This window comes from Natrix helvetica (genome assembly GCF_964273705.1).
Source record: "Natrix helvetica genome assembly, chromosome: 10".
In the NCBI taxonomy this organism is placed as follows: Eukaryota; Metazoa; Chordata; class Lepidosauria; order Squamata; family Natricidae; genus Natrix; species Natrix helvetica.
The window spans coordinates 5,926,848-5,939,672 of record NC_138561.1 but is presented as its reverse complement, the minus strand read 5'-3'; the positions used below and the strand labels follow the sequence as shown (position 1 = coordinate 5,939,672).

Here is a 12,825-nt window from a genome sequence, read left to right as displayed (position 1 = left end):
TAGTGACTTACAAAGCCAGGCCATTTGATGAATGGCTGAGCTGCATAATGAGGTTTGTTATGTGAGCAAAACTAGAGTTGGGCCAGAGACCTGAGGAATCTTCATAGTATTTATGACATCAAAAGCAAGCAAAGGAAAGTTATGGGTGGCTCCATCACTGGAAGTTTTGAACAAGAGACTGGACAGTCATTTATCCAGTATGGTATACTGTATATACTATAGTCTCCAACTTGGGTATGGGGTTGGACTAGAAGACCTCCAAGGTCCCTTCCAACCCTATTTTTCAATGTCCTATGATATACGACGGTGAACTTAAAAGCCACAGGAGCCCTAAATCATCTAGTGAGGACTTGGGAAGGATTGAGGGAGTCCATCCCTTGACAACAGAAAATCTCAAGCACAGGATTGTGAAAATATTTTCTCTCCCTTCTTTTCTGTACACAGTAAATCAAGGAAGGAGGAATAGCAGGAACCAGTATAAGAAATTTGACAGGATTGAAATGAAGTATGAGATTAGGGCTATGAGATCCAGGCTGCAAAAATAAAGCTTATGGCTGGCTGAGGAATTGTGGGAGTTGAAGTCCACAAGTCTTAAAGTTGCCAAGGTGGGAGACGCCTGAATTCTAGTAGGGGCTTAAATTGAGTTCTATAGCAGGAGGGGGCAACGGTGGCAGGTTTACAGCCTACAGACTTCATGTGTGGACTTCAATGCTGGCTGAAGAATTCTGGAAGTTGCAATCCACAGGTGGTAAAGTTGGCGTAATTAATCCCCCCTCCCCTGGGTTCAAGCAAGGGAAACTTAGAAAATGACTCACACGATGTATTTGTACCATTTTACAAAGCCTCGGTAAGGCCACACCTGGAATGCTGCATCCAGTTTGGGTCACCACATTGCAAAAAAGATGTTGAGTCTTTTGGGGGGGGGAAGTGCAAAGAAGAGCAACTAAGACGATCAAAGGCCTGGAGGCTAAAACATATGAAGAACAGTTGGAGGATTTGCGTTTGGCTAGCCGAGAGAAAAGAAGAATTAGGGGTGACAAAGTTCCAGTACTTGAGGGGCTGCCACAAAGACGAGGGGGTCAAATTATTCTCCAAAGCACTAGCAGGCAGGACAAGAAACAATGGATGGAAACTAATCAAGGAGAGAAGCAACCTGGAATTAAGGAGAAACTTCCTAAGGAGAATTAACCAGTGGAACAGCTTGCCACCAGAAGTTGTGGGTGCTTCATCACTGGAGGATTTTAAGAAGAGACTGGACAGCCACTTGTCCGAAATGGTATAGGATCTCCTGCTAGAGCAGGGGGCTGGACTAGAAGACCTCCAAGGTCCCTTCCAGATCTATTCTGAGTCTGTTGTCATTGTGTCTGCATGCCTCAGCACACCCCATCACACCAGCGCATGCGCGTCTTGTTACATCTTGAGTTCTAAACCCATCCCTCGTTTTGTCCGAGCAGAGCCGAACCTTTGCCGGTTCTTGCCGAGGCAGCTGGCTTCGCCACCGAACGCCTCCGAAGGCCAGGCGAGTCCCATGCCCGAGCAGAGCCGAGCTAAGCCGAAGCTTGCCGAGCTCCCTAGAGAACCACCGCGTCTTTTCAGGCTCTGCCGGGTGCTGTCCACCGCCTGCGCCGCCTGAAACCTTCGGCTTATTTTAACAGCCCCGGGCAGGCTACAGAAAAGCCACCCGGGACATGGGCATGCATGGGCAGGCGGGCAGGCAAGGCTGGCTGTGAGCAGGCACCCAAGATCTCTCTCTGTATGTGTGTGTGTGTGTGTGTGTGTGTGTTTGTGTGCGCGTGCAGGTGTGGCTTGCGTGCAACTCTCTTCCCCCACCTCACCCGAGCGCCATTCTCTCTTAGCAACCTGCAAGAGCTATCCGAAGGCTGCCGAGAAGGCCATTTTGCAAACGGGGGGGGGGCGGGGGAACGACACACGACCCGCTGTCCTTCCACATTGACTGTCGCTTCTCCCTTCGTCATCTCCTAAACATCCTGCCACTCGCTCCCCCTTAGCTGGGGCATCCAGCCAAAGAGACACCCGGCAGAGGAGCTCCCAACTCAGTGTAAAGCGTGAGTTGCACGCACGCAACCCCTGTGCTACACCTAGTGTATCTGCCTCCCGCGCCCCGCCCCGCCCCGCCCCGCCAGCCTCCTGGGAGCTCAAATCGGCGTCACTGACTGCTGGCGAAGAAGGGAGGGGGGAAGAGAGAGCGAAAGGGGTCCGCTGCAGGGGGAAAAATCCCCCCCGCCGCTTCTTACGACCCGCAGTTGTTAGGAATCTGCAACACTCACAAGCTCCGCAATACACGTGTGTCAACAGGGAAGGGAGAGAGAAGCGGAGGGCCTTGGCTTAATTTGGTATGGCAGCCAAATTCTGTCCTGATTAATTAAAGGACAGGGAAGGGCTCCAAGCGAGGAAAGCTGCGGAAAGGAGGGAGGGAAGGAGGGAGGGGGAGGGAAGAGGACTAATGGAAAATAGTTTCAAATCTGAATTATCAGATGCCTTTCCACAGATCCACGTGCCTTGGACCGGGCCGAAACCCAGGCCCAATTCGTCCCCTAACAAGACCAGCCGATTGGAAATGCGTGCAAAGGGAGACCCGGTCTGGGAAGCAGGTTTTTTGGGGAGGAGGGGGAGGGAGGGGGAAACACCACAGAGCAATTTGGTTCCAGTGCACGAATGCCTAGGCTAGGCCAGGGCTAGGTTTTACTCCTTCCGACCCCACCCCATCGCTCCCTGCTACCATTCTTTGCAGGAGGGAAGGAAGGAGGGAAGAAGGAAGACGAGAATTCAGATTTCAGCACCACGGCGGTGAACAGCACCTCACACCTGGCGCAGCGGGGCCAGGAAAGCCACTCAGAAGCCTGGGAAAAGGGGGGGAGGGGAGGTTTCCTCCCCTCTTCTGCCCACCTGCGCCTCAAGCTTTGGCAACAGCTGCTCCAGATGTTGTTGGGCCTGGTCAAGCACCCCTCCCTTTTTTTTCAAGGCAGTGAGAACACCATCTCCTCTCTCTCTCTCCCCATCCTTAGTCTTTCCCGCTTCAAACATGGCGGAGACTCATTCATTGAGGCCAACGTTGAGAGTCTTTCCCCCAACAACCCATTTTTTGCATTGAGAAGGGCGTGAAAATGCATAAACTCGTCCAGAGCGGATGCCTTGCAATAAAATCGGTAGTCGGGAAAAGCGCTACCAGATTCCTGAGTCGGGTTGGGTTATTTTTTTGCTACCGTAGACGAACGGATTGGCTCCTAACAAATCCATTGAACCAAGGACTGCGTTGTCTCCCATCCCCAAAATAACAATAAATGAAAATAGGTGCTTCCACACACACACTTAATTAAGATTTTTTTTTTTAAAAATGGAATCCATTACAATGCAAATATTTGAGTTCTCTCACTATGCTACTGTACGTAAGAGGGAAGGGAGGATGAGCTGACTTACTTCATCTGCTTCACAATTGTGCTTTTGCCGGATTCCCCAGCCCCTGTTGGGACAAAACAGAAGAGAGAAAAAAGGAGGGGGGAGCATATTAAAACCTTCATAAAAGCAAAATCTGGCCAGTGTGAGAATATAAGAAGATAAAAGCAGATAACAGGAGAGAGAGAGGGGTGGGTGGGTAATGCTAATGGCTCTGCGCGGCGGGGGTGGGAAGAGGGGAGCAGAAGACGCTGTTTGTGCAATTGAGTTTGTCGGTTCAAAAAAGGCGAGAGATGGAGATACGTTGTAAAAAAAATTAAATTAAATTAAAAACAGTGGTAAGCAAGACCCCTACCTGTTGGGGAGAGGCGGGGAATTGGGGAGGGGCTGAGATGGGGTTACTTTGGAGCCAGCCCATCCAAAGGTGCGGCAGAAGATGGAGCGTGAAAACACACACACACACACACCTAGTTGGCGGAAGACAGTGATTTATTGGGGAGGGGGGCAGATAAAAGGTTGTGGGGAAACGGCCTTAGACCAGGCAGCAAAGCTACACCGAAGGGAGGCGAATTGCAACCTCAAAGGGGGCTGCAGCGGACACCGTGCAAAGGGGCAGAGCAGGCGGGGGGGGGGTCGGTGGGCAACGAACCACACCTGAGAAGCAGGCAGACGGGGTGGGGAGGGGTGGGGAGGGGAAGGAGAGACGTGAGTGTGCAAATCTATCGTGTGTGTGTGTGTGTGTAGGAAGAGGGGAGGGGAGAGAAGAGGGAACGTCCGAAAGGGCTCGGGGATGGGGGGGGGGTGCGACGGAGAAAGGAAGCCCCGACTCTCGGGCTTACCTAGCAGGAGTAATTTCACATCTTTGGCCGCGCTGATGCCGTCCTCCTTGAGGTTCTTCTCGATCGCTTTGCTCCTTTCCAAGGCGGCCCTTTCTTCGGCGCTCAACGTACATCCCATGGTGGCCCCAAATCGGGAACGGTGCCGGGCTGGCGGACCCTTCTCCTTCGCCTCTTCCCCCCCACCCTTTCACGGAGGAGCCCAAAGGGGGGGAAAAGCCGGCCGGGAGGAGCTCGGGTTGCAACGCCAAAGGCTGAGGGGGGAGATCCTCTCCTTCTCTCTCTCTCTCTCTCTTTCTCCTTCTCTCCCTCCTTCTGCTCCTCTCTTCTCTCCCTGCTTCCCAGCCCTGCTCTTCGCTCGCTCCGGCGAATCAAGGCATCCAAAGGAACCACAGCCGAGCTTGCGGGAGCTGCAGGAGCTGGTCTGGAGGTGGGGGGCGCTGGGAGAAGGGAAGGGAGGTGGCTCGCCTGCCGGTGGAGTCGGAGGAAGCGGAGCCCCAGCTAAGAGCGAGCGAGCTGGCCCGGGAGAAAGTGCTCAAAATGTTGGGGTTTTCCGCTCCTTCCTTCTTCGGCCAGAATTTCTCGCTTTCGGATTTCCTTTCCGTTTGCTTTTCTTTCTTTCTTTTGTTTCCTTCTTTCTTTCCTTCTTCTTTCCCCCACGCGGGCGGTGGGCTGCTGTTTGGATTGGGGTGAGGTTTCTTTTTTCTTCCTCCCCCTCTTCCTCTCCCCTCCCCCTAATCTGGGGGTCTCTAATGGGCGGCGGCGGCGGCGGCGATGGCTGCGAGCGATCGCATCGTTCAGCCCGTCCTAATGGAGAGAAATGCAGAAAGGGTGGTGGGGAGGGGGGGGCAGAGAGAGAGAGCGCCCGCGCGCGCGCGTCCGCGAGCCAGCCGGAGGAGAGAGAGTGAGAGAGAGAGAGAGGAGGAGGAGGAGAGGAGGGAGGGAGGGAGGGGGGAGCGAGCCTGGGCTCTGCGCTGCTGACTTCAAGGGGCGAGGCGAGGCCGGCTGAGCTGCTGACGTTCGTGGCTCCCCGCCCGCGCATGCGCGCTAGCCAGGCAATTCAGCCCCTGGGGTGGGGTAGGGTGGGGCTTTCGGTGGGGTGGGGTGGGGTGGGGTGGGGGATGAGAAGATGGATAGGAGGGAGACGTCTCTGTCCTGCCAGCCTCTTAAGAGCGGAGTGGGATAAAAGCGATTCCCCCAACAGTTGCTGCCACTGAGATTTAGCCTTTTTACTGGGTAGGGAAAGTGACGGGGTGGGGGGTTCGATGAAGAGAAAGTGAATGCGCCAGATGCAACCGAGGAGGGTCCTCTGCCCCCTTCTGCTTTGATTTACTTCTTCTCCCCCCCCCCCATTTTTTAATTAAGATGCAGGGTTTTTTTAAAAAAAAAATTCAGGTCGAAGTAAGTGCGGTTTTCCCTATCTATTCTTTTGTTTAAATAGGCACTTTTTTAAAAATAGATTTTTTTCACCGTTGGTGCAGGTCCACGATGCGTTTTCTAGATGCATTTTCCTTCGTTTTATTCCTCCCCCCTCCCGAGAAGGGGCGTGGGGGGGGGGGAACCTGGAGAATCCAAATGCAGAAAGATTGGGGACTTCCCCAGAGAAAGTGAGCACCCCAAGATCAGAGCAAAGACTTAACTCTTAGAACAGAACAGAACAGAGAGGAATGGAATGGAATGGAATAGAATAGAATAGAATAGAATAGAATAGAATAGTGGAATGGAATAGGAATAAGAATAGAATAGAATAGAAGAATGGAATAGAATAGAATAGAATAGTAGAATGGAATGGAATAGAATAGAATAGTAGAATGGAATGGAATAGGAATAGGAATAAGAATAGAATAGAATAGTAGAATGGAATGGAATAGAATAGAATAGTTGAATGGAATTGAATAGAAATTAGAATAGAAATAGAATAGAATAGTAGAATGGAATGGAATAGAATGGAATGGAATGGAATAGGAATAGGAATTAGAATAGAAATAGAATAGAATAGTAGAATGGAATGGAATCGAGTGGAATAGAATTGAATAGAATAGTGGAATGGAATGGAATGGAATGGAATGGAATAGGAATAAGAATAGAAATAGAATAGAAGAATCGAATGGAATGGAATAGAATAGTAGAATGGAATGGAATAGGAATAGAATAGAATAGAATCATGGAATGGAATAGAATAGAATCATGGAATGGAATAGGAATAGGAATAAGAATAGAATAGAATAGTAGAATGGAATGGAATAGAATAGGATAGGATAGGATAGGATAGTATGGTATAGGATAACAGAGTTGGAAGGGAACTTGGAGGTCTTCTAGTCCAACCCCCTGCTAAGGCAGGAAACCCTACACCACTTTAGACAAATGGTTATCCAGCATCTGAAGTCCTTTTGCTCCAAGTAGGTTGTAGAGGCATCAGGATCACATACACTGGCACCTTTCATCATGGCTGGAACCAGGAGTTGACTACTTATCTCTTTAGCCAATCCTGGCTTATTCAGTAAACCATGTTTAAGCCGTGATGACAAATGAATCGAGTTGAGAGTTTGTTCTCCTCTCCTGGTATCCAGATGACTTTGCTCAGCCAAAGAAGGATCTGCAGATCCATCATGGATTGTTGCCTTGTGATAAATCGACCCTTCTCTGTCTCCCTAGGCCAAAGGACACAAAATATTGCCTGCTGGCATGGTTTAAAAGTGTCTACCTAGGCAGCAATTGAGAGCAGGTCTAGACAGCCTAATGCTAGGATGTGGGATGATGGAGAGATCTCAGGTTGGAAGATTAGACCAAGAAATTGAAAATCATTGGTGAAAAAAAATAAGGGCAATTCATCTTTTTATGATGCCAAAAATCCTGCATGGATGTGTCCATAAAACGTGTCCTTTTTAAACAGTTGGATTCCATGGTGTCCTCTTTAAAATCAGGAAGACACCTGTTCAAGTTCAGACAAGATTTGAGTGGGGTGGAGTGGAGTGGAATGGAATATTAGAATATTAGAATATTAGAATATTAGAATATTAGAATATTAGAATAATAGAATAATAGAATAATAGAATAATAGAATAATAGAATAATAGAATAATAGAATAATAGAATAATAGAATAATAGAAAATTATTAATAGAATAGAATAGAATAGAATAGAATAGAATAAAAAATAGAAAATAGAAAATAGAATATTAGAATATTAGAATATTAGAATATAGAATATAGAATAGAATATTAGAATATAGAATAGAAGAGTATAGAAAATAGAACAGAATATAGAAAATAGAATATTAGAATAGAGAATAGAATATTAGAATAGAGAATAGAATAGAATATTAGAATAGAGAATAGAATATATAGAAAGAATAGAAATAGAAATAGAATAGAATAAGAAAACAGTAAAAATTAATAGTGCCAACATTCACTCCTTACCTTTCTCCTTGTTCCTTCCCGGAGATGGGAAACCTGCCTTTGATGTAACCTTTTGGTCCTTGATCAAAAGTTGCAAAGCACTTTGTAAACCTAATAGAAGAAAATGATATTTTTAAAATGTAGAGGCAGCAAGAGGAAGCAAAACGCACAGAGAAGGTTTTTAGTTTTAAAAACTCTGTGATTATCACCTTTTTAAGCTTTCATATGATTCTCCCCAGATAGAGAGTCACCCTACCTACTGCACCTGCTCCAGAGAGAAGGAAAGGCATCTCCTTCAATTATTATTATTTCTAAGATTAACAATTAAATACTTGCCTAGTTCTTTTTCAAGAAAAGCAAAGGTGGGTAGCCAAGGGCCAAGGATTGTACGCAGGTCCCTGTGTGGCCCTCAGAACCTCTGCTGGCTTTCATTTCTGCAGAGGCTCTGAGTCATTCAAGGCAAGCCAGGGTGGGGTGCTGATGGAATGGTGGCCTAGGAATGGGAAAACCCACCTTCTTCCAAGTTTTTTATTTTTTTACAAATATATCAAATCAATGCGTGAACAAATATATCCCTGCGTGTCATACATTCTAATGCAAATAAAACGAATAAAGTTAATCATAATTATTACATTCAATCAACATATATTTCTAATAGTGATACACATTTATATTAGACTCAGTGGTGGGATAAAAAAATGTTGCTAGCGTTTCTGTGGGCGTGGCTTTGTGGGCGCGGCTTTGTGGGCGTGGCAAGGGAAGGATACTGCAAGTGGCTTGCCTTGTCAGTGTTGGTGGGAGTAATCTTAGTGGCTCCTTGTTTGGGCTATTGTTCTTGGCATGCCCTTCTAGCACTGATGATCTTACCTAGTTGGGTAATGAAATGTCCACCCAAAAACCACCAAGCGTGCACCAAGAACCCCACCCCCCTTACAGCTCCACCCACTCCGCAACTTTTACTACATCTTTGCCTGTTGGGAGGCGAAGAAATATTTGAAAGTTTAAAAAATGCAAACGGGGGGAGGAGAAGCATCCTCCTAAGGTAGACCCCCAAAGTCATCTTAAAAGCCCCAAGAAAAATGGGATGTTGTCTGAGCCGGTCCTTTGATTGCATTTTAGTCAAGCGTTTGCTAATCTAAACAGAAATAAATGCAGGCCACTGGCATATAAATACATCACGCACACAAAAACCATTTCCCCAGAAATGCACCCCCTGCAGAGATAAAACACTTGGTGACTGCGAAGCAATTGAAGAAAGAGGAGAGATGCAGTGAGGGGGAAAGTGAGTGGTTGGTTTTCAGAGGGTGGGGCAGGGGTCTCCAATCTTGGCAACTTTGAAAACTTGGGGACTTGTCCACATAGCTTGTGAACTGGTGAACCCAGCATAGCTGGCTGGGGAATTCTGGGAGTTGAACCCCACAAATTTTAAGATTTGGGGCGGGGGAGGAAAGGAATGGAATGGAGAAGGAAAGGAAAGGAGAAAGAGAAAAGGAAAGGAAAGACTGAAAGAAAAGAAAGACAGAGGGAAAGCAAAACAGAGGGAAAAGAAAGGAGAAAGAGAAAAGGGAAAGGAAAGGGCATAGATATTGAGTAACAGAGTTGGGAGGAAAAGGGAAGGGACATAGATATTGAGTAACAGAGTTGGAAGGGAAAGGAAAGACAGAGGAAAAGGAAAACAGAGGGAAAAGAAAGGAGAAAGAGAAAAGGGAAAGGAAGGGAAGGAAAGGAAAGGAAGGGAAAATGAGGGAAGGGAAGGAAGAAAAAGAAACACATAGGAAGGAAATACAGAAAAAGGAAAAGGAAAAAAGGGAAGGGGGAAGAGGGAAGGGAAAGGAAAGGAAAGAGAGAGAGGGAGGGAGAGGGAAAGGAAGAGAGACTTAAACAATTCACCATAAACACATGATGGTTGTTCAAGAAAAATATTTAGCTTGGCAGCCACTTGATATTGCTTACATCCTTGGTGTATTTATGACAAAGATGCACCGCAGACCCATTTCTATCCATCTGGAACACACACACATACCCAGAGAAGGCTGGGAATTGTAGTGTGGAAAAAGAATATAGAAACTCTCTCAAACCATCTTTAGTTTGAAACTATTTCCCTCCATTGGCAGAACAACTTGAATGAAGCTTGAGTTCTTCGCCACGAGCAAGTTTGCTCGACAAACATTGAACATCACTCTATGAGAAAAGCAGCTTTCTGTAGATGTGATTCATAGCACCCTGTGGTTATCTTGATGGGGACATGCTGGTTGCCTGAATAAGCCATAGCAATAGCATGCACATGCAAAGATCAGCTAGCTGGCGCGCATGCACGTGCCAGAAACCAGAAGCTCAGCTTCCCATCATGGTGCAGAACACGGAAGAGCAATGGGTGTTGGCTGGCATGCCCAGAGAGATGACTGAGTGCCATTTCTGGCCATAGGTTCGCCATCATGGCCTTATGACAACCAAAGTCAATGGGGAAGCCAGATTGACTTCACAACTGTGTTACTAACAACTGCAGTGATTCACTTAACAATTGTGGCAAGAAAGGTGGTAAAATGGGGCAAAACTCACTTAAGAAATGTCTCACCTAACAATGGAAATTTGGGGCTCAATCAGGCGTGGGTTCCTGCCAGTTCTAACCTCTTCTATAGAAGAGGTTCCACAAATCTACAGTGCCGTTTAGAACTGGTTCCAGCTCCCTCCCCCCGCCCGTCCGCATATCATCAAGATGAAGAGCGAGAGGAGGAATTCTGGGAGTTGAAGACCACAAGTCTTAAAGCTGTCAAGTTTGAACACCCCTGGTTTTTTTTAAAGGGTTAGAGGTGCAAGGGTCTTGTAACTTGACAGCTTTAAGACTTTCACACTTCAATACCAGAGTTCCTGAGCCAACATGACTGGAGGAGGAATTCTGGGAATTGAAGTCCACAAGTCTTAAAAGCTGTCAAGTTTGAACACCCCTGGGGCTTTTTTTTCTAAAGGGTTAGGGGTGTAAGGGTCTTGTAACTTGACAGCTTTAAGACTTGCGTGCTTCAAATGCCAGAGTTACTGAGCCAACATTTTGGTTTCTAAGCAAGAGCGTTGTTAAGTGAGTTTCACCACATTTTACAAGTTGGCCACTCCCACCCAGTCACATGGCTGGCAAGCCACTCCCACAAAGCAGGCCACACCTACAGAAGAAGTTCTAAAAAAATTTGAAACCCACCACTGGGCTCAATGGTGGAGTACCTGCAGCTGAGGAGATGCAGAGGTTTAGAGAAGTTCTCCTTGATTTGATCCCCAGCCTTTCACTGCTGCCTTTCACTCTGTATCTCCTGCTCTGTGGAAGGCAGTTCACCTTGACGTAACGGTAGAGTCAGGTCCAGAATCTCATCCCCTTTGGGGTGACAGGACCAGTACTTGTAGCTATTCCATCAACCTAGAAAGAGACATGATATATTATTGCTATATATGTATAGTTTTTTTTAAAAGGAGGATATATGTTAAAATTATTAATATGAAATGTTTATTGAAATGAAATTACTAACACCATCAACATTAAATGGAGCCTGCTGAGATGCTGAAATACACCATGCAAATGAGATGAAGAGTATGGAAGAGAGAAGAGAGACAAAAGGAGGAAGAGGTTAGGAGAGAGGGAAGAGCGGGGGAAGAGGAGGAGAGAAAGAAGGAGTGGAAAGTGGAGAGAAGGAGAGAGGAAGGGGAAGTAGAGAAGAGAAGGATGACAGAGGGAAGAGGTAGGGAGGAGGAGAGAAGGAGAAGCAGCAAGCTCCTGAAGCCTCCGGAAAGCCTCCAGGGGGCGGGGGAGTCTGCAAAAAATGGGGGAAGTGTCTGTCATGCGCGCATGCACGCTGGGGGTTGCTCATTGCATTATGGGTGTGGCACACCCCCGAATGACCCCCCCGGCACTCCCCCCGCTTTTGGCACGCAAGCCAAAAAAGGTTCACCATCGTTGGCCTACACACTTGCCCTGCATGGCCCCATGGGAGTGCGATAACCAATCAGAACACAAGCTTAAATTCAAAAGCCCAGAGAGGGCATAAAACCCAGGGCACTCTCAACATCTCTTCCCTTTTTGCCCAGGACTTCAAACCACGTGGTCCTGTCCACCATTAAAAACCATCTTTCCAAGCAGTCTCCGTGTTTCCGGTGTCTTTTCCCCCGACTTGCAACTGAACCCAGAAGGACATTTCTTCCAACAGAAGCTTCTTTGATGAGAAGCGAAACGTCTTCAAAGAAAAAACAGAAAGTTCTGTTGCCTCTTGAAAAAGCACCCTTGGGACAAGCGTGGCCTGCATCTCCATAGACATTTAAATGAATGAGATTTGAGAATCAGGGTACTTTCCACACAAACCTGCAAGCCACCCAAGCAATTTTTGATGACAGCATGGGATATAATTGCTTTAATAGAGATGCTCTAAATATCTATGGGGCGGTGTGTGTGTGTATGGTTATTGCTTTTTATTGTTATTAAAGTTGGTTTCTACGTTTGTAAGTCACCCGGAGTCACTGAAAGTGAGTTGGGTGGCTAAATAAATTTAAATAAATATATACACAAGTAAACAATGGCCCGTTGTAATGTTGTTAAAATGAACACTGACAAAGATTTAGGACTGTCATCCGGCATCTACCTACATTTTTTTGTCTTCCTAATTTGCACATCATTTCATCCAGTTGAGCAGGAGCCCAAGAAAAATGCAGCATTTTAAGTATTCATATTTAATATCCTTTGGCAGAGAAGAAGCTAATAAGAAAAAATGTCAATACAGCCAGGAAAGAATCACCAGATTACATATCACAGCTTTATCTTTATTAGTTTTGCAGCCAAAGCATTTTTCCACACTTTTAATACAATGCAGAGAGAGGGAGGAGGGGGAGATAAGGGAAGGGAAAGGAAGTGAAGTGAAGTGAGGGCAGGGGAAGGGAAGAAAAGGGGAGGGGAGAGGAGAGGAGAGGGGAGGGGAGGAGAGGAGAGGAGAGGAGAGAAGAGAAGAGAAGAGAAGAGAAGAGAAGAGAAGAGGATTTCTAGTCTATAACCAATAAATAAATTCACCTAATAACCATCACAAGAAGGTTGTAAGGTCACTGGAAAAATTTCCTTCTCCAAGACCTCCTTCCAATTTCTTTGCTATTGGAATACAACCCTGGTCTCAAAGCAACTGAGAAAGGAGAGCACGGAAGAAGTGTTTTTA

At 46.7% G+C, this 12,825-nt stretch overlaps 1 protein-coding gene across 4 annotated transcripts in view; it reads right to left on the bottom strand.

Annotated features, from left to right (window-relative positions):
* GNAO1 (G protein subunit alpha o1) overlaps positions 1-11,030 on the bottom strand; it is a 233,568-nt gene extending 222,538 nt beyond the window's left edge. Inside the window, exons 1-4 of one of the 4 annotated variants that reach the window (XM_081963390.1) lie at positions 10,862-11,030; positions 7,670-7,749; positions 4,254-5,057; positions 3,439-3,481 (exon numbers count right to left, since the gene is read on the bottom strand). In XM_081963390.1, the coding sequence (XP_081819516.1) occupies positions 3,439-3,481; positions 4,254-4,371 (161 nt within the window). In that variant the 5' untranslated portion in view covers positions 4,372-5,057; positions 7,670-7,749; positions 10,862-11,030. Of the gene's footprint in view, positions 1-3,438; positions 3,482-4,253; positions 5,138-7,669; positions 7,760-10,861 lie in introns of those variants that run through there. The other 3 variants (XM_081963388.1, XM_081963387.1, XM_081963389.1) reach the window with 3 other exon arrangements.
* Positions 11,031-12,825: the final 1,795 nt, after the last annotated feature.